The 21,268-nt window shown below is 42.5% G+C and overlaps 2 protein-coding genes and 1 long non-coding RNA gene across 3 annotated transcripts; 1 reads left to right on the forward strand and 2 right to left on the reverse strand.

Annotated features, from left to right (window-relative positions):
• Positions 1-692: 692 nt before the first annotated feature.
• Positions 693-2,756, reverse strand: LOC112553410. Its single transcript, XR_003097046.1, has 2 exons — positions 1,619-2,756; positions 693-932 (listed from the first exon to the last, which is right to left on the reverse strand). It is a non-coding gene; the product is annotated as an uncharacterized LOC112553410 (long non-coding RNA).
• A 130-nt stretch (positions 2,757-2,886) lies between these two features.
• Positions 2,887-9,903, forward strand: LOC112553291 (pre-mRNA-splicing factor RBM22-like). The gene is made up of 9 exons (XM_025220408.1): positions 2,887-2,986; positions 3,683-3,736; positions 5,169-5,331; positions 6,127-6,227; positions 6,419-6,594; positions 7,016-7,216; positions 7,663-7,910; positions 8,257-8,415; positions 8,595-9,903. The coding sequence occupies exons 1-9, from the start codon at positions 2,933-2,935 to the stop codon at positions 8,741-8,743; spliced, it is 1,305 nt and encodes a 434-aa protein (XP_025076193.1). The 5' UTR covers positions 2,887-2,932; the 3' UTR covers positions 8,744-9,903.
• Positions 9,904-13,769: 3,866 nt separating this feature from the next.
• LOC112576899 (hairy and enhancer of split-related protein helt-like) lies at positions 13,770-20,472 on the reverse strand. The gene is made up of 4 exons (XM_025259761.1): positions 19,809-20,472; positions 18,104-18,205; positions 17,237-17,333; positions 13,770-15,490 (listed from the first exon to the last, which is right to left on the reverse strand). The coding sequence occupies exons 1-4, from the start codon at positions 19,833-19,835 to the stop codon at positions 15,144-15,146; spliced, it is 573 nt and encodes a 190-aa protein (XP_025115546.1). The 5' UTR covers positions 19,836-20,472; the 3' UTR covers positions 13,770-15,143.
• Positions 20,473-21,268: the final 796 nt, after the last annotated feature.

Genomic DNA, 21,268 nt, shown 5'->3' on the forward strand with positions numbered 1-21,268 from the left:
GCCGCGTTTGGGTGCTGATTGGTAATGTGGGCAAAAAATGCATTAAAATGGTATTTGAATGGATTTAAGACAGACCAATGATTCATCAAAAGTTGATAAAAAGAGTGGGGCAAGAAAAGAGGGCTGGTGAGCAACAAACCAGAGGAAACTGATTTAGTGAGAAAAATTTTGAAGATAAAAAGATAACAGTGTAAGAATCCTTAAGATCTTTTCATTAACATTGGGAAAAGAATTTTCTGATGATAAATGACTTAAGCAACCAGTTTATAGAAAGTTCTAGTGACTGCAGTGATAGAGCATCATCCACCCATCCTTTTTTGTCTCCTTGGTTTGACATGCCAATGTCCCAGTGGGGAATGCGATGCATAGACAAAGTATATCAAACCTTTCTTACCTTGTTAACTTTGATGGATGTCTAGAAAGTGTCAGATTTGAGCTGAATCCATATGTGACCAACAAAAGTAATGTATGATTATTGGTGCTTTGTGCCAACAAAAGGGTATTTGATGACACGCTTAATAATGTATACATGTACTTGCAAACAAGACATGCAGTCCTTTCTCTTATTTGTTCTTAGCATCAAGATACACAGTGGTCTCTCCCACAGTAGTCTTACCTTCCACCATGGTAATGCTTGCTGCACAATGTTGTTTGTGTATGATACTTTCAAGAATCACTTTAAGTGCAATGTATTTAGTAATATCTTTTTATTTTGCTGATAATACAAAGTTGACGACAATAGGAGAGTAGATATATTTAAGCCAACAAAAACAAGTTGATAAAGCGTTCAGTCAATGCTGCTGTCAAGATCAGAAAGGGGTGCTGCCCCGTCACCTGTAGTCTCACCATAAACTGATTTCACTTACTATGTTGCCTCATTCTGGGTTTGAATGACGTTTCCCTCTGTACTGGCAGTGTTGAGCACCAACAGACTACATCTGATACCCCAGCAGACAAAAGGAAACAACATGCAATGACTTGACTTAGAGATTAGCATCTTGTACCAACAACACCAACATTATGACCAGAACAGCCAAAGATTTAGTCAAGTCCTTTAAGAACTTTACTGTCATGTGACGGAAAATTTGACAGTCTGACACCGATTTCAGGAATGCCAGAGACTCGAAAACGAAGCCTTTCCGCTCACTGGCACTATTTTGATTATAAGGCTTTAATGTTAAAGCTAATTGTTCTTTGCACAGCTTTACATGCTCATTTATTTAACCGCTGCCTCAATTAGCTTCAAAACTCATTAAAATTATGTTTATTTGGATCGCCAACATTATTAAGGGGAAATCAGTGCACTAATCTCTGATGGGATTGGAAATCCCAAACAAGAACAAAAGAAGTCGAAAAAAACCTTTCAGTTTCTCTAAAAAGGATTTATAGTAATTAACAACCTTGTTGCGGCCTCTTACAGTTGATATATGTTAAGCTGTAACCTTTGTTTTTCTAAAAGATAGAATTATTTTTGGACATTAATACAATCATTTTTGTCTGAACAAAATCAAACTCAGAATAAGTTATAAACGAAAGGTCGATAGCCACGAAAATATTTACAGTTATTTTAATAGATGGAAAATTAATTAATTAATGGAAAACGATGGATAGAACTTACTATCATTTTCCTTCGACACCTGTATATTGGATGCTGCTCTTCATATCAACGTAAAAGACTCTCAGCCAACAGAGGCAAGGATCGAAACTGCGCATCTGCTCACGTGTTCTCGGTAAGTGGATGACAGTCCTAGAGACCACAAACGACATGAAACAGTTTGGAGACATTGCAAAGGAGTCAGGTCCGCGCCATGACGGCGACTAGACCTACCCCTTGTCTCGCAAGACTGGTCATGCACGACTGTGGTCCCCAGGCAAGGCCGCGCCCACCTCTTAGCACCTACAGCAGGTGACGGCGAGGTCGCTACGGACGCGAACCCTACGTGAGAACCGGGAGCAGAGCGAGACGCGAGGACGCCATGCTGCTTTGACGGTCACAGTCCTCGTCCTCAACACTGCCAGTTGGTTTGTCCCGAGGCACGAACACCCCAGGAGGCAACGAAGTAAGCGATCAACTTAAGAAGATTGCCCGTCGAGGGACAGCACCCACTTCCAGTCCACGGCAAACAGCATGACGCTGCTGGCGGAGGTGGGAAGTAGGGGGGTGGCACACAAATCTTCTGCTGTCCGAGTCGGCCCGCTCCAAAGTTGTGCGGTCGAAACTGGGCATTATTATACCCTCTGTACCCGACAGCTTATTGGGTACTGATAACGTCATAGCATGTCACATGATCACGTAAGAAAATAGATCTTGTCGCGTCAGGAGACTGGTTTCGCAACATCAGCGATACGTCGTCAGGTTAACCAAACCGAAAATAGGGTCCCGGGTGTGTTCGTATGGTTTATCTGTGTCACAATGCTTTTTACTCTCTATAAGTGTAGACATGGGTGTGTGAGAGACAGATAAACTGACTGAAAGATAAATGAGAAAAAGACGATCGAGAGAAAAGAAATTCCCATGGGTATCACCTTATAGCCTCCAATACTATTAAAGGATTAGAAAGGTGATTTTTTCCCCCCAGTGATTGAGTAAAAGATCTTATCTGTAAGTTAAAGACCATACTTAATAGTTTTGGGGTTTTATTACACAGATTGACAGATAATTGCAAAATAATCATCCCTGTAAATTGCAGCATCTATACATGCTGCCGCTTATGAAATATTTGCAGTAAAACATTTGACCTGTCCTGTTGCGCAGTCCCGTTGCGAGTCACGGACTAAAAGTGTCTGTTGATAGATAATTTTACCCAGGCCCGAGATACCGAAGCTTTTGCTGCTATGAAGATTGTTTTTCAGCCTTTTCATTTTTTGATTACCCGAATATAAAAGCAGCTCTCTGATTGGTCGTCTTGCACTTCCGATCGTATACACGAAGATGGCGACGTCTAAAAGTGCGAATACATATAACAGACAAAACTGGGAAGACTCTGTAAGTGTACATTTGCTAGAATTTATCATGAAAGATATCTGTATGTTAAACTATTTGAAAAATAAGCTATTTCGACAGTTGTACAAGCACTACATCTGTATTCAAATAATTCCGAATGTAATCTAGTTTATTAGTACTAGAAACACTCTACACTACTACCGTTATAAAATACAAACAATAATGAAAATTACAATATTGGTACAAAAAAATTTAGAAAAGTTGTCACTATAACTAGCAAGTTTGATTGAAAGTTAGGTGGATTTTGTCGTTTGCATTATTAACTGTAACGTCTAAGAGAATCATAAACGGAGCTAAAAACATACCTCTAAATGCTCCATTAGGGCAAGATAAATGGTATTGTGGCACTGAACTCACTTTCTCCTTGTACTACAACATGTGAGCTCTTCATCTTCAATAAGAGCTTTGTATTGTCCATCAATTTTTTTTTTTTTAATACCCAAGCTGGTAAAACGTACCTTTGGAAAGGATAGGAAAGATTTATAGCTTACACAATACAGTTTTGGAAAGTCATTACAGTCCTTTATGATAGCCCTACCCAACATTACTGCTGCAGTGTACGCTGAATGATTTGGTTTATATCACGATATAAAGCGATATGTGCAAAAAATGCAAACCATACAGACAGATGCTAAATCAAGACAAAATGTAACATTTGTGCAATATCTATTTTTGAAGGAGTTTCCCATTTTGTGCCAGACATGTCTTGGGGACAACCCTTACATCCGAATGGTAAGTGCAACATTATTGCAGCTAGTTATGTAGATTTGGCATTTCAAAGTGGCATTTTACTTTATTAGTAGTAATAAATGCTTTACCACAACATAAGTGTGTTGAGTATTAGTACATGAACAATATGAATGGTGGAAATTTTACAGTTGAAAAGAATGTTATCCTTAGCAGTGTTTAATATCTTATTAATAATTTGAATACTACAGTGTTTATATTGTCTTCTGAAATGTTTCTAGGTTACTTTTTAATTTATGTGCTTGGCCCTAATACATGACATTGGCAAATCCATAAGACAAGATAAATGCCTGGCATACCTGGGGTACTGTAGGCAATTTTTCTGACTGGTCAGCATAGCCAAAGTTAATAACCTGCAATCTTTAAGAAGTACGAAAATCTTAAAATTAAGATGCAAACAAGCTTTGTCTTGCTTGCATCCTACCTTTGAGTGCTTCCTGGGTTCTGGCTTTGCTTGTGTGCCAGATTTTGTAAAAATCTACTGTCATCCAGTCTCAGTGCATTTGACACTAATAAAAACTTATTCAGCTTTGCAATGGCATTCTTTTATTTTTCACACAGATCATTAGCTTGTCAACTTCTTTGGCAGCGATTGCCATATGATGTGTTGTCTGTGAACAAAATTTAGCAGGTAACCAGGGAAAGTAATTGTATGGGTCAGAGGGCAGAAAGTTGGTGACAAAATTGATTGCATGAAATAGATATTTTTTAGCTCTTAACATTGATATTATGTTTCATTGTGGGAAAAAAAGGAGTTGATTTCAGCTAAGCTGCAATAATTTCTGGGCTGAAAAAAATTTCTGTAGTTATTGCAGGAAGTCCTTTTTTTTATTATTAACATAATACTAATGGTTTAAGGTGTACACCTTTTCACAAGACTTTTTCCATGTCATCTTGACTTTAATCACTAGGGTAACTTTATTCAGTAATTAATAAATAATTCTAATTCTGAACTTCATGAATATGAACTCATAAAGTAACGAACAATAAGATATTTTTATACAATTTTATTTTTCATTGGTACAATTTATCCTCAATATTCGCACTGATGACTTTTTAGTGATCTGTGATGATGTTTGAAAGATTTATAAATTAAATAAGTTTGATAAGTTTTTTTTAATTGGCCCAAAATTTAGGAAGATTTCTTAGAAATTCAAAATGAAATACTTAAAAAATTCATATATTATTTAAAAATTTAAATAAGTGTACCTTGAAAATGAAGAAAAAGAAAAAAAAACCTGTTAAAAAGTCAGTAAGATATCTATTCCTTGTTGATTGAAGCAAAAGTATTTGGTTATCTGAGTTTATATAAAGTGTAGAAAGCATATAGGTCTTGTGCAATAATTATTTAAACATCTGATTTGTATTTTTAATTTGGATTCTGGTAGGCTTGCTGATTCTCTAATGTTGTTAACAGACAAAGGAAAAATATGGCAAGGAGTGCAAGACATGCGGTCGACCCTTCACAGTGTTCCGTTGGTGTCCTGGGGCTCGAATGCGATTCAAGAAAACTGAGGTGTGTCAGACTTGCAGCAAACTAAAAAACGTCTGCCAGACCTGCCTCTTAGATTTAGAATATGGTAAGTTTGTATCTGATTCTCTGAAAATTGCTACTGTATCCCAGCACTTAATCATCTTCTTGTTCCTAATCACCCCCAGTGGACCATAGGCCGCACTTAATCATAGGCTAGGTGTTTGTGGTCATGATCATTCAAATATCGTCAGGAGCCTGTGAACAGTTTCCATTTTATTCTAGACATAGCTGATATAAAATTTTAAAAATTATAATTATGAAAACTATGTTTTAAGAAGTGGAAGAAGAAGAATTCATTAATTTAGGAGGTAACATTTCACAAGGACCATGTCTTAATAATGGCTGCCTTTTTCTAGACCAGTGGTGCCCAACCTTTTCTTGCCCGAGGGCTGTACAGGATATGATATAAAATCTCGCAGGCCAAACATGGTGGTTTTGCCAGAATCACCACATTAAATATGACAGTTATGAAAATAAGAAAATTCTCAGGCCAGATGTGGCCTACAGGCTGTAGGTTGGGCATCCTTGTACTAGACAAATGCATTTCTCTCTCTCTCTGTCACATGAATATTTAAAAAAAAAAAAGCAAAAAAAAAATTCTTAGAATATCTAATGACATTCTCTAAATTTATTTTAAGCCATGAAGGAATAAGGGAACAAAAATTTTAAGGGACGTACACACAAAGCAGTTTGATTTTATATTTAAGAGTTTTTTTTTTTTTTTTTATTGAATTTTTATGTTGGTGTAGGAGCTTTAAAATATTCTTTTGGCTGAAGCCTGTGACCTGTAATGTACATAATTTTATATTGTTCATTGACTTGAAATCCTATTTTTGCACAGGCTTACCTGTCCAAGTGCGTGACTCAGCCTTGAAGCTACAAGATAGCATGCCGAAGTCTGATGTTAATAAAGAATACTACACTCAAAACATGGAGAGAGAGGTATAGTAAATGTGTCTACTTATATTGCAACAAATTTTATTCTTGAATAAAAATATAAAGATATTGTGTGAAGTTTATTGGAGTTCTCCTTTTGTGATTTCTGTCTGCCAATTTTTAAAAATACTTTTGTCATGCTTCTTAGATTAAAATGAGTGCTCTTTTAATTAAAGCCTGTGACATGTCTGTTGCAGATTGCCAATACTGATGGAATTTCGCCTGTAGGGGCTCTGACAGGCAAAGCACAAACACCTAGTGACATGCTGCTGAAACTGGCCAGAACAACTCCCTATTACAAACGAAATCGGCCTCACATTTGTTCTTTTTGGGTAAAAGGTGAATGCAAAAGAGGCGAGGAGTGTCCGTATAGGTAAATTTTGTCTTTGTCAAGCATTTCCTTTATCCTGTTGGCTAAGCTTGTCTCTTTTGGTAGATGAACATTTTTTCCCAATATTTGTGGGGGCTTTAGTCGGTATTCTGTTGAATTTGATTTCCTTTATTAGTCAGGGATAGAAAAACCATCATCAAATTTTTTTTATTATTTTATAATTTAAAAAAAAAATCAGAGTGGCCATCATAACTGTTTTTGTTAATCCTATCAGAAAGTTGAATGCTCAGAAACATTTTCCACTCCATATATGCTTGTTAATTTTTTTTTTTTCTAAGACTTGTTCTTTTCTTATATTGGTCTTATCACACTGGTGCTATGATTTGCCAGTCACACATTGTGATTTATTATTGCTCTATTGGCATATTTTTACAATTCATATTTGTGACCTGTCTTGGTTCAGACACGAAAAACCAACTGATCCTGACGATCCATTGGCCGATCAGAACATTAAAGACAGGTTCTATGGCATCAATGATCCAGTAGCAGAGAAGCTTCTAGGTCGCTACAATTCCATGCCAAAGCTGGAGCCACCAGAAGATAAAACAGTTACCACTCTATATGTTGGCAACCTTGGCGACAAAGTTGGGGAAAAGGAACTCAGGTGGAGAGTTTGTTCTAATGCTGCCTATTAGTTCTTGCTAAACTGTTAGTAGAGAGTGGTGATGGCACTTGTTACTAGCTTGATGGTTTCATTAAAGAATTTCTTGAGAAATTAAAAATGTGAAACATTAAGGAAAATTATTGGCTAAATTGTATCATAGTTTACTAAGCTCCAATGAAATAACAGCATTAACCCTTTGAGTCTGGGCCCATATTTGTCTGCCACTTCCGCAACTATTGAGTCAGATTCATGCCCACAGAGGTATCAGAATCAAAACTCAAGGCCCAGGCTCAAAGTATCAAGTTTTCATTTATGTGCACTTCATTTTGATTATGTTACACTACGCTTGATGTACTGTAGTAAGCATAAGAATTGTAACGTTTTCATTTATGTGCACTTCTGATTATGTTTAGTTTTGACCATTTTTAAAAATGTTTATCCCACAGAGACCATTTCTACCAGTTTGGGGAAATTCGATCCATCAACATAGTGATTAAACAGCAGTGTGCATTTGTACAATTCACATCTCGCTCATCTGCTGAGGCAGCCGCTGACAAGTCTTTTAATAAGCTGATCATAAATGGACGTCGGCTTAATATCAAGTGGGGGCGATCGCAAGCACAACAGTCCATGGTTCGGAAAGATAATATGGAAGGCGATCTTCCTTTGGAGCCAGTTCCTGGTCTTCCAGGAGGTAGAGTTCTGCTTTTTTTTTCCCCACTTTTTTCCAGATATTTGAATACTTTCTAATGCCTTCAGCTGTTTGAAAGGGATCGTTGAGCTCTACAATTTTTTTTAGTCATCTTCTTATGTTCCATCTAACTTTATGTTAATTGAACATTTATATCACACAGTGTCACAGCTAAGTAACCTGCACTTTATGTCGACCAAGAAGTAATGAAAACATCTAAAAGCTTTTTATTTATTTATTTTTTTTTTTTTTTTTTTTTTTGTGCATTTTACAGTCTGCAGTTTATTTCACTTTTTTAATTAGATTTAAGATGTGCTTATATTTGTTTTATATATTTGAATGGTTTCAGCTCTACCAATGCCTCCCGAAGAGTTGTCAAATAATTACTTCAATCTTGGGGGAGGTCCTTCACCAGCTATGCCTCATATGCCTCCTCGGGGCATGTCTCCACGAGGTCCCCCACCCATGCACCCGTTTGGCATGCCTATACGTGGACCATTTCCACCAGGTATGTGTAAGAAATTACAAACTTATTGTGCAAAAATTCATCTGGACCATCAGTCTTTATCTTAGTTGGCCCTGGCATATGCATTTTATTTCCTTCGAGATAAAAGAACTCAGATCATAATAGCTGTCATTTGGTTTTATATGGAAGAATGCTGTCATGGTATTAAATTTGTTGTCCAGGTATGCACCTCCCACCACCACCACCTGGTGTAATGCCCATGCGACCTCCACCTGGAATGCCACCTCGACCATCTGGACCTGCCCCTGTTCACTATCCTTCTCAGGATCCAACCAGAATGGGCGCTGTTGCCTCAGCCTCCAAAAGTTAAATAAAGTGTTTTTATCAAGAACTATCTTGATGGATGAGAAAAAGTTTCATCTTTGTAAAAGCCATGTTTGTGTGCTGATTGGTAATGTGGGCAAAAATGCATTAAAATGGTATTTGAATGGATTTAAGACAGACCAATGATTCATCAAAAGTTGATAAAAAGAGTGGGGCAAGAAGAGAGGGCATAAACAGCCAGCTAACTGCCATGAGCCATAAATGGAGCTAAACTGTAGCAAAAACACAAATTTTTCCATGCTGATTAGCTGTACTCGGCATGGGAAATCCTTGGAACTGAAGAATACTTGTAAAGCTGACCAAAAAAAAGAGTGCAGCTATCTTCCCTCTTGGTATTTGCAATACCTCTTGTTTTTGTAGCAAGTACCTTAACATAACATGAGTATAAAGGCTGTTGTTGGAGATGAGTACATGAGTTGTGATTGCTTCAAACGTAGCTTCAACATTTCAATGTCACAGTTATACGTACACTGCTATAAAAAATGTTAGTTACAGGAACACAAGAACTTTGTTGCTTTTGAATAATTTGGCATGTTCCTGGACTTGGGGTAGTTTTATCCTTGCTGCTGGCAGCAGTAGTATGTTGTTATCACTGGCTGGTGAGAGACAAACCAGAGGAAACTCATTATGTGAGAAAAATTTTGAAGATAAAAAATAACAGTGTAAGAATCCTTAAGATCTTTTCATTGACTTTGGGAACAGAATTTTCTGATGATAAATGACTTAAGCAACCAGTTTATAGAAAGTCCTAGTGACTGCAGTGACAGAGCATAATCCACCCATCCTTTTTTGTCTCCTTAGTTTGACATGCCAATGTCCCAGTGGGGAATGCGATGCATAGGCAAAGTATATCAAACCTTTCTTACCTTGTTAACTTTGATGGATGTCTAGAAAGTGTCAGATTTGGGCTGAATCCAAATGTGACCAACAAAAATAATGTATGATTATTGGTGCTTTGTGCAAACAAAAGGGTATTTGATGACATGCTTATTAATGTATACCTGCAAACAGGTTGTACTGTTGCTTGGGAAAGATTTGAACCCATGATTCTTACTTTTGACTACGAGTGTTTTACCGCCATGAATGTTGGATGTACTTAATAAAGTCTGCACAGAGTAAAGCTCCTTAGAAGTGTGGAAAACTCTTCTGCATTTGTTGGTGAATTTGCACTTTTTTAAATGTAGGTTTGAAGAGTGTACAGGCACATAATCAGTGTGTGTTGTCAGTGTCATACAGCCCTGACCGCCTGTTCTTTAGACAGCATGTTGCTTAAATCTTTGGGATTTTTTGCAGATTAATAAGAAAGAAGAGGAATTAGCATGTTAATTCTATCAAGAAGGCATCAGGTCAATTTTGGTGTGATGATCAAACGGGGGTGCTGTCCCATCATCTCTAGGGTGACGGTTAACTGCCTCCTTTAAAACCACAAAGCAGGCACTGCTGGCAGTGTTGAATCGAGCAGCAGGTAAACTCCTGTTTAAGGCAATGTTGATGATTTGTAATAAACGCTCATCAGACCTTTAAAGACGAACGCAATGAAAATCTGGAAACAAGCACCAGTCATACCAACATGAACCGTCCTTTTAATTAAAAACCTGAACGGCCGTACAAAACTTATTTTAATTGGTGTAGCAAGAGAACCATGCCCCTCTTCTATTTATTTCTGTGATGGAACCTTTGTTTTCTAAAAGATAGAATTATTTTTGGACACTAAAGAAACCATCATTTTTGTCTGAGCAAAATAAGATAGGAACTAAAGGTGGGTAGACACAAATCGTTTACGTTTATTTTAATAGATTAAGTGGAAAACGATGGACAGAACTTACTATCATTTTCCTTCGACACCTGTATGTTGGATGCTGCTTTTCATGTCAACGTAAAAGACTCTCAGCCAACAGAGGCAAGGAAACTGCGCATCTGCTCACGTGTTCTCGGTAAGTGGATGACAGTCCTAGAGACCACAAACGACATGAAACAGTTTGGAGACATTGCAAAGGAGTCAGGTCCGCGCCATGACGACGACTTGACCTACCCCTTGTCTCGCAAGACTGGTCATGCACGACTGTGGTCCCCAGGCAAGGCCGCGCCCACCTCTTAGCACCTGCAGCAGGTGACGGCGAGGTCGCTACGGACGCGAACCCTACGTGAGAACCGGGAGCAGAGCGAGACGCGAGGACGCCATGCTGCTTTGACGGTCACAGTCCTCGTCCTCAACACTGCCAGTTGGTTTGTCCCGAGGCACGAACACCCCAGGAGGCAACGAAGTAAGCGATCAACTTAGGAAGATATCCCGTCGAGGGACAGCACCCACTTCCAGTCCACGGCAAACAGCATGACGCTGCTGGCGGAAGTGGGAAGTAGGGGGTGGCACACAAATCTTCTGCTGTCCGAGTCGGCCCGCTCCAAAGTTGTGCGGTCGAAACTGGGCATTATATACCCGCTGTACCCGACAGCTCATTGGGTACTGATAACGTCATAGCATGTCACGTGATCTCGTCAGGCGACCGTTTCGCAACGTCAGCGATACGTCGTCAGGTTAACCAAACCAAAAATAGTCCCAGGTGAGGGTCGAGTCATGTGACTTCTGAGAATGGCTTGTCGAGTGTGCTGTTTGATCGGTCGATTGAATGACATCTAATTAAAAGAGCCTTGCAGGACGTGACCTAAGGGTCACGTGGCAGGATTATTAGGTTATTATTAATTAATCAGCAAATAGTACCAGAGATCTCAAAACTCTTGCCATCCCTCTTCTGTGTGAGACTGATCAATGAATCGTCTGGTCGTCAGCATGACTGATCTCAGAAAGTGGCATGTTGTCAGAACTTTAATTACACAGGGGTGAACATGACGTTTGCTTATCTGAGATCGTTTGCAATGCACGGCTGATGAAGCCACTAAATACTGAATTTCTTTTTTCTTTCTCTCTGTCTCTCTTCTTCATCCCGTTCTCCGTCTCATTAAGTATCCTTCCCTGAATTTCTGTTTCTACCTCCGCTTTGTCTGTTTCATTCCGTTCTGTTTTCTAAAGTCTCCGTCACCCAACCTATCAAGCCCCACCTAAAAATTATAGTAACAAGGATATTCACGTGCCTACAGAATTTCATTACCAGAAGTTTGCGGCACGATCGGCTTGCGAACCCTACTTACACGCTGTTGATTAACGAGTCGTTTACAATCTAGTCAGCAGCACATCAAGTGACTCACAACACAATCGATGTTGTCATCAGACGACGGGCGGCAGCATTTTGCCGCAGCTGTAGGTCCCCACCACTGCCACCAGCCCCTCCCGTCACACCACTTCCCCCAACCCACTTCAGGTGTGTCAATCCACCCGAGAGTCGGTCTCCCCTTACACCTGCCTGTCTATGTGTTACAGAAGTACCTTGTACACACACACACACGATGCTCACACAGGTGTTGTAAAAAGGTATGAACACTATTTCTCATTTGTGTTGCTGTGAACGAGGCCTGTTTCTTATCCTGTTCAATGCAACTTTCGTCGTCACAATTGCTGATAGCAACGTTCGTATATCAGTTTTGTTATCAGTAAGTTTGACAGCTTGTGATTAATTTACTCAATGAACTTTCTTTGTGGGTTTTAACGATTTTTTAATACTCGTAGAAAGGAAACTGTGTCGTAGCATGTCGTTAATGTTAGAATCACGGGAAACAAGCGCAAAATATAAAGAAAACAAATAATGTTTGTTCCTCTACGACTTGAACAGTCCTTTGGGCTCTTAACATTCAAGGAGAAAAACTGCATTTTGTCTGTAGGCAACCCTCACACCGTCACAATGGAATTAAGCTAATCCTGCTTCACAAGGTAGACAGTCGTGTGGACTCACAGTAGGTGTTGGCTTTGACCTATCTGGCTACATACGCTCTTTGACCCACAGGCTGTTCATCAAATATGACCTTTATATTCAGACGACGGCAAACGTGATGCAGTTTCAACTCGAGCATCTTCTTTGCTCAACTGTGTCGAGTGCAAATATCTATCAGATAAATATCTATCAGATAAAGCTGACAAAAGTTTTGCAATGTATCAGCCAGTCCATGTCGCAGGGAGGCAGAATTGCGAAAGGAGCGGTAATCCAGAGCAGCCCCAACAAATCTTTTGCTCCCTCGACAGTGCGCAAGCAGCCTGTGGCCGTGAACTTTCAGATCGAAACCTATAGAGGCCGCCACTTGACCACGCCCCTTACAACAGCGTCATGTGAGTCACGTCATCAGATAAAAGCCCGGCCACGTGTAGATAACGGTCTTGTTCGGAGCTACCTGTCCTGCCCACTCTTCCACTCACCAGACATCGGTAGGACGGAAGGATGGCAGTTGACAGGCGGGTGATGCGCGCGCCGCAAGCAAACAAGGCTGACGTCACAAAGCCCTTTCTCTCCCCCAACCTTCCAGGGGAGGGGGAACACTAGGGGGTTGTGGGGGAGAAAACGAGACGAAATACATCCCGCCATGGTCCCCTACTCCCCACGCTTTTTTTCTGCATGCCATCCCACCCACCTACCTCAGCGTCACAGGGGCCCGTGACCTGATCGCGCCCACCCTGGCCTCGCTGCATGGGACACGCGACTGGTGGCACGTGCAGCGCGTGCCGGCGCATGCGTGGCGTCGCTCTCTGTCAATTACGCTGTGCGCATGCCCCTCAGGGTTTGAAGTCCTGTATTTCTAGCTTTCCCCTCTCCGTTAACAAGAGTCACAGAGCGGTTCTTTTCTACATTGTGCACAAATGCAGTTAAAGATCGTACGTTATAATTTGCCTATTATGGGAGATTTACACACACGCACATCGAAGTGTGGATTTGTTTAGCGCGCGCACCCCGCCCCTCCCACACACACACGCGCTCCCATGAGAGAGAGAGGGAGGGTGAAGAGAGAAAGCAAACTACCAAATAACAAACCCAGAAAGCGCTAATGCATGAGGTGAGTAGTAAAAACGCATATACTTTGATATACTTTCGAAACCTATTAATTACATCCAATAAATTAATGTTGCATTCTGGAGTTTTAGCAAACACGTGTAATAACATCGCTTACACAAAATTTAACTTCAAAATGAGCACTATGATGGTGAAGACTAACAACCGATAACAAAGCCAGAGGGAGCACAAGAGTTTAATGTGAAATATAAAGATAAATTAAGATGGTTATTGCAAAAAGGTAAAAAAAGTCAGTATGTACATATTATACAAGTGGTCTAATACCTTATGGAGAAAGTATAAGTATCTTGTAAATATTCCTCTTTTGTTTTTACATGTCGAATTCTCTTTCCTTGCCCCCCTCCCCCAGCTTTTTATCCCACCATCCACCACCTGCCCGCCAATTTACATTCACACAGACATGTATATATTGAGACACATACAATATATCACCTTGACATTGCTCTGAATCACCAAATGATTGTCGACAATGGTTATGGCTCAAGACAGGAACACAACTGAGGTCCTGAGTGAGTTGAGTGCACCGTCCACACGCTTCCGTTCTTTCCTTGCTCCTCCCCGAAGTCCGTTCTCTCTTTACAGTTACTTCTGCTTTCATTCCTTCCATGGTAGCCTCAACCTTCCGACTGGAAAAGACTGATTTAGGACTGGTCCGCCAAACACTTTGCTTAAGGCACGTGTGGAAGATCTTGTCCAAGGCCGGAAATGACGCAAGAGAGGCGATCCACCGCTACTTGCGGCTTTTCTTCTAATTCTTTGTTCCTGATTTTGTTTGCGCGATGCCATTAACTTGCACAACCAAAGAAGTTTGTTTTCACCGCAGCATTCTCTCACACCTTTCACTGGTTTCTGACGTTGCTACGATCAGCGGCCCCATCTTGTTTGTCGATTGTCGCCTTGGAGCAGTTTAATGTTTGGCCGTTGGCACTAGCTTACAAGTCTACTCGCGAAACCAGAGGCTGTCATACACTAGATCGGGGTTCTTTGCGCCCAGCTGCTTCGTGGCACAAGGCTGTCGTGAACTCACCTCCAGGGTGCGTGTCTGCGAACAGGTCTGCTCCGGCAGCTGCAGCAACGATTCTTGAAGCCGCCATCCCGGTCCGCGCATGCGCGAACATGGCCGCCACGTCTTTGGAGCTATGTGCGAATCTTGGCAAATCTACCGTGAAAGGAAAGGTTGGAAATGAATGACAGGGCCGAGTATCCACAACGGCCAGAGAGGCTGGGTAGTTAGCCGGGTGGTTCTGCTGAACAGCTGCTTTTGGTTGGCCGACCGAGTTGGTTGCGGCAAAGGCAGCGGCTGCAGCTGCAGCTGAGAGGTAGCCAGCAGGGTAGCACGTCAGGAGCGGTGCAGCAGACGAGGGCAGTTTTGGCGGCGCCGTTTTCAAGACGGAGACAACGTCACGATGTGCAGAAGCAGGGGATGCAGGCAGGCTACCCCGGAACTCCCCGGCGACGGAAAACAGCGCCGCGTTCCCAACGTGGGCACTGGCGTTTACCGTGGTTCACGACGACACTTCCGCTTCCGGCAGCCACGCATATTCCGCTTCCTGTGGCGCTGCCAACGCTTCCAGCGCAAGAACTGGCTGCCGCGCAGGCTGATTGCGTTTCTGGTGTGAATCGGTTCTGTAGAAAAGACACTAGGCGGATGCAGCGGGCGTCGCTCATGGACACGCCCTCCACGTCGGCCATGTACTTGACGACCTCGCGCAGACACTCACCGTACCCAGACTGGTAATGGTGGGCGAAGTCGGACCAAATGTCGGCGCTAAACCATTCACCTGTAAAAGGGAGACAAGAAAACCGTTACTAATGTTCCCGGCTGTTTCCAAAATAGCCAGATGAATTTAGAGTGATAGTTGAATGTCCTACAGAATCCTTTCTATGCTCTTTTTCTTTTCTTACTCTTTCTCTCTGTCCATCCGTTATTCGCTTTTATTAATTTTTTTTTGACAGATTTTACAATGCCATAATATATTTAAGGAGCAGGTAAGGCAAGGCAGGAAAAGAGAGGATATGACTTTGAAGTAAGCGAGGAATCACTTTACTTCGTTACGATCGTATGGAACTACCATTACATTTTACCTTTTTAAAAGAGGTAAATTATTACAATGCAATACATTTTAAACATCCTCACTCTTATGCAAATAAAATTGTAAAATGTGAGTAATGCTGATGGTAATTTTTACGTGCATGTAAGCGCACAACACATGTAAAGGGAAGTAAGCATGAGCATGGCTTTCCGTGACAAGAAAAAATAGTATACTTTCATTATATTAACAATTATCTGGACCACCCTGATTGTTCCCAATTAATCCAACAAGCAGCCACTGTAAGACTATCCTCATATAAATCTTTAATCTAGTGCTAGTGTTATAACTGGATATTGCGGCTCCTGTGAATGGCTGCGCGACAAAAGTATTAAAAACGCCAACCTTTTTATACACATTTATTTCCCCCCAGTGTTACTACTCGGGGTTTAACACCTCACGCGCCATTGAAGCGAGACAACTCTATCCCCAAGTCTCGTGCTCACAGCAGTGGTCTGCCCCTGCCTGGTGTGTGACGTAGGGACATGGCGGGGGACAAAAGCCGCGTCTGGTCGCCGCACGCACCTGCCGCCACGCGGTGTTTTTGCTCCCAGTCTTCCCCCCGCCAGGAAATCTCGCAAATTCGTCGACAGCAGCACGTGGCGGGCGCGCGCAGCACATGCGACACACGTCGCGGTAACGCGACCGACGCGTGCACAAGCCGCCACGCCGTCACCGCGCTAAGTGAGGGTACGCGGCGCCACATAACAAATGGGGCGGGTTTCCCCAACCCGGGTAACTGCAATTTTTTCTTTTTTAACTTTTCATTCATGTGCACGAGGGCTCTTTCTGTCACGGTTGCAGCGTGTTTACTTTGTGAGTAGTTTTCTGACACTTCATTTCTGTTTTTTTTTCTCTCTCTTTTCTCTGGATCATTAGGCAGATGGAAAGATAGAGGTCAATGAATGAGTCATTTTATTCAAGAAACTTCAGTGGTATACGCCAAATCTGTTGTAAAGTAGAAATTAAGTTGATATAATTCATGCGATTACGAGTAGGAGGAAGATCCAGTGCCGCAAAAGTCTGAAATGCCATAAATATGGCCAGAAATTTGAGTACTTCACATAATAGTATGTTAACTTCCAGAATGTGGACCAGTCAGGTGTAATGGCGTGGCACAGCCATTCAGACCTCACGTATTGAGAAGTATTCAGACTTTACTCCACATAAGGAGGTATTGTTGTAAGACTTCGTCCAACAAACTCGGTGGAAACTCTCTTGTACTTATCATGTAACGAAAAGCTGCTTGTGGGCCAGATGGAGCCTTTCATGTGAGCATTCTAATTATGAATTGTCTATTCTATGTATAATTATATATCTCCTTTATAGTCTTTTTGGATGAGTAAAGATACCTGTGCAGCTACCAGGGGAGTTACGTCATGAAGGCCATCAGGTGGGCTTGTGACGTCATGTGACCTACAACTGTGAGCGACTTACCGTTTTCAAAGCGAATGCCGATCTCTGTGGCCTGCACTGCTCGCAGGTACTCGACTGTCATCTCCAGGATCTCCGCCTTCTCCAGCTTGCCGGAAGTCTGTGGGCGCCAGAAACACGCATGAGAGCATTGTCAGTCAGACACAGAGTTTGTTCTTGTCTGTCTGTCCGTCGTTCGTGTGTCGCTGTACCCTCCGTCAATCTGTCCGTCCATCTAACACTCGTTTACTGTCGGTGGGATTGTACGCTCGCGCCGCAGACACATGATCGTGCACGTGTGGAGGCAACATCTATCCCAGATATTACCGACCAGCTATCATCACTTAATGATGGAGGACTATCTGCCTCTCACCCAGGCTATAAACCAGTGCGTCACAGACTGTTCAGATGTTATCAAACGTGTAACCACCACACAGAGTCACGTCACGTCACGGTGGGATTGCTTTACTCCTCCTCCCAGCCCCACTTTTCCACCCGCTTCCAGACACTAAAACCTCAGGCTCTGGGAGTCTGCTGCTAATCTTCCTGTTTACTACCAGTTAATAGCCAACTGTACGAGCGTGCGTGCGTGCTTGCTTGCGTGCGTGCGTCAATGAATGCTGTTCACAATACAAAACGACGTTCAACTGTCGGTCTCCCCTCATTTTTGAATCTTTGCAGTGTTTAATTAGAAATAAACGAAATTTTATCTACATTATTGTTTAATGTGGACTATTTAGACCACGAAAGATTTTTTCTTTTTGTCTTTGAGAAAATAATTTCGGTAAAATCGTTATTATACCACTGCTAGATTTTCAACTCTACACTCTAGGGAATATTCGTCCCTTCCCCGCTCTTCTACCATCCGTGTGCGCTGTAATGTCATCTCACCTGCTTGGAAAACGCTGCGGGCACGGTCTGGCTCAGCTCCGACAAACAGTTGTTGATGCGGTCCCGACGACGTTTCTCGATGACTTTATGAGATGTCTGCTCCTGCAAACAACGAGAAAAAGCAATAACAGACACATATGGGAGAAAACAAACTAGAGGAAAGCAAGAAAAGCAAGGAAATGCTGGCAGGTATAAATGGAGACGAAAGAGCGGTAGGTGAAGTTAAGCAGGTAACCTCACGGGAACTACTACATCGTCCACAACGTACACATTCACGTCAACGTCTGGTGGCCTGAGGCTGACAACGTGTTAGACAAACTCAGGCTGAAGACGATAACAAAGAGATTGGTGAGAGTGATTAAGAAAAGGAAAACACTATCAACCATCAAAACGCAGCTGCTGCTTATGGGGATGAGGGTGATGATAGCGGTGGTGATGAGGGTGATGGTGGTGATGAGGGTGATGAATGGGGAGGAGGATGAGAAGGATGACGGTGATGATGACAGTGATATTCTTTCTCCATTGCGTTTTATTCACCGCCACTTGATGCAGGACCAGGGGAGGCCAGCAGTAAACCGCTTACATCACAAGCCCGTTAAGCCGTTGTTCGCGTGCAGCGTCGACTCCAGCGGCGGTGGCGGGATCGTCAGACGACACAAACGCCCTCTGGTGGCCGTCCCAGTGCCAGACTCCCAGTCATCCTGCTGTTCCATGCAATGTTGTGCCGCAGCTGCCCGACATTACGTCATAGGCGCATTTTCTGCCTTTATTTACTTGTTTGTATTTACTTCTCTACACCACCCCACCCCGCCCCCAGTCCACCCGCCGCCGCTTGGTCACTACCACCCCTGCCCCTCCTACCGGCCTCTTACACTGTACCGTTACAAGTGGTTCATTTTCATTTTTCAAATAAAGTATTTTCACCACTGTGCTGTGGCGGCTTGCTCTGCTCTATGTTCTTCAAGACAGTTACTCCGGAGACAAGTGATGCCTTCTACACCCCATGGCCACCCTCACCCAGCCCCACCATACACGGCGCTCCATCTGCCTCTGCTGCCACTACTCGTGTTATTGTCTAAAAACCAGCGTTTATTCTCCTTATTTTTTTTTCATTTTTCTAATTCTTTTCTTGGTGTTTACCATCACTTTTTATTGTGGCCCATCCGCTTCCATTTTTACGTCGGTGGCAGCGGCTGCCAGTCCCCTGGTCTTCCACGGTTGCAAGACATCCGTATGGTATTGTAGGTATTATTCTCAGCTATTTTCCTCCTTATGTTTCCTCTCGTTCGTTATGTCACTGATACCAGCCATTGGCTTTGTGAGATGCAAGTCACTTTAAGACGATTGACATTAAAGAATTAGCGCGAGTATCCACTTGAATATTTTGTTTATTTACTGCATTCTGTTTTTCGTATTTCTTCTGAATGGGTGAGCGAGTAAGTGAGCGAAGAAGAAAAAGAAGAAAAAAATAACCAACTTAATTTTTAGACGTTCCAAACTATCAGAAAATGGCAGAGAAAACTTACATAGAAATATACTACTACTGACTGTTTGCCATTCTAGATAAAGCTTTGTAAAGATTTCAAAAGACATAATTTACAACAATTCACAAATCTCAGTTAGACATCCATCAACTGTAATTCAGTGCCACCAGTTAACAAATACTAAACATGTCTGGCATCGTGAAAGGTCTAAAAGTACTCACCACCCTCTCCCGTTTGCGGCTGGACATGGCGGCGAAGTAGCCCACAAGTCAGTGTATGGTTGATGCGCGAGACAGAACACTAACGCACGAGGAAGGAATTCTTGACGAGTGTGTCAAAGACGAGAGGTACGCCCCGCTTTAGGCATGGCACCCCACGTGCTGCAACCCTGTCTGTCGCGAGCGCTCGCCAAGGATGCGCGCGCAGCGGGGAGGCAAAATGGCTTCCTGTGTTCCGTGGCCGAGAGCGAGTGAGCGCGCGCGAGAGAGAGACAGAAGAGGGGGAAAGAAAGTTCAGCCTCCAGTTAAAAACCTAGAGAGGTGTCTGATGTGTGGAGTCTTTTTTTTTTTTTTTTAAATGAAGGAAAGAAGTACAAATGCCGAGCAGTGAAGAGCGACCGAGAGAAAGAGACAAACTTTACGCTCTCCCGTGTCAGAGGAGAAGAAGTTGGAAGTCTCGCCCACTTTTCGACGAGGCACGTGGCTGAGCAGCATTTAGGCAGGCACGAGTGCACGTGCTGGCGCCTCGGGTTACCAGGACAGCACGCGACGTGTCACGTGACCCAGAGAGCCACGCACGCGCGACTCGCATATGCGTGCTGGCCTAATCATCAGTTAATGCGGTGCTTGAAGGCTACTCCATTGTACAGCCAGGCCGGAGCAAAGGTTTGGGGCGGGGGAGGGGGGAATAATGGAAAACGAAAAAGGAAAAAGGAGGTGGAGAGAGGGGACTGTCATCGAGCAAAGAAAAGATTTAGAATTCTAAAAAAATTCTTTTTTTAAGAAAGGACAACAGACAAGGAAAGCAACTGGACTGAAAAACGTGATTGATAGACTGTGAAGCAACTTATACGCCTCAACGCGTAAATAATCAAAATAGTCACAGTCATAATTACTATATAGTACCAGTGAGATTATTGCTTTTGGAAACATCTTAACTGACCAGTCCTATCAACGGCCAGCTTTTTCACACAGGTTTTCACACACAGATTAGTGTGAGTCGAAGTCCGACAATAGTCATGACTTACATAAGCGTCTATGATTTCATTTTGTCTTTCTCCGATGTCATAGCTTTATTAATATTTACAGTGAGAGGAAAAAATCGCGAAAAATGTACATGTAGCTCACGCGCGCGCACACACACACATAGAGGATTAGAATGAAGGAATGGGGGTAAGCTGAGTTAGAACAAAAAAACCTTTTTACTTTAGTGAGCTACGCCTCGCCACAGACCGCTCACAACACCTCATTCATCTCCTGTCGCTTACCTGCTGTAAGCGGGAGTCGGTGACGTCACCTGTGTGCGAGGGACCAGCCACGGACGTTGCATCAGCCGCTTATCGGTGACGTAACTGATCGTGACGCCTGAGCCGCTAGCACCTGCCCTCGGTGTTATGTCACGTTATCTCAGTTATTTTGCTGGCGGGGGGAAGTCTCCTGATTAATTAATAACAATTGTGCGT

The sequence above is a fragment of the Pomacea canaliculata genome, linkage group LG1, assembly GCF_003073045.1.
Source record: "Pomacea canaliculata isolate SZHN2017 linkage group LG1, ASM307304v1, whole genome shotgun sequence".
Taxonomy (NCBI): domain Eukaryota; kingdom Metazoa; phylum Mollusca; class Gastropoda; order Architaenioglossa; family Ampullariidae; genus Pomacea; species Pomacea canaliculata.

Excerpts from the sequence above, each read along its gene's own strand:
- LOC112553291 (XM_025220408.1), top strand. The coding sequence starts at position 2,933 with ATGGCGACGTCTAAAAGTGCGAATACATATAACAGACAAAACTGGGAA. Across the intron at positions 6,595-7,015 it reads GGCGAGGAGTGTCCGTATAG|ACACGAAAAACCAACTGATC; the intron begins GTAAATTTTGTC and ends GTCTTGGTTCAG. Across the intron at positions 7,911-8,256 it reads AGTTCCTGGTCTTCCAGGAG|CTCTACCAATGCCTCCCGAA; the intron begins GTAGAGTTCTGC and ends GAATGGTTTCAG.
- LOC112576899 (XM_025259761.1), bottom strand. The coding sequence starts at position 19,835 with ATGTCCAGCCGCAAACGGGAGAGGGTG. Across the intron at positions 18,206-19,808 it reads GCCGCAAACGGGAGAGGGTG|GAGCAGACATCTCATAAAGT; the intron begins GTGAGTACTTTT and ends CGTTGTTTGCAG. Across the intron at positions 17,334-18,103 it reads CCGCAGCGTTTTCCAAGCAG|ACTTCCGGCAAGCTGGAGAA; the intron begins GTGAGATGACAT and ends TGGCGCCCACAG.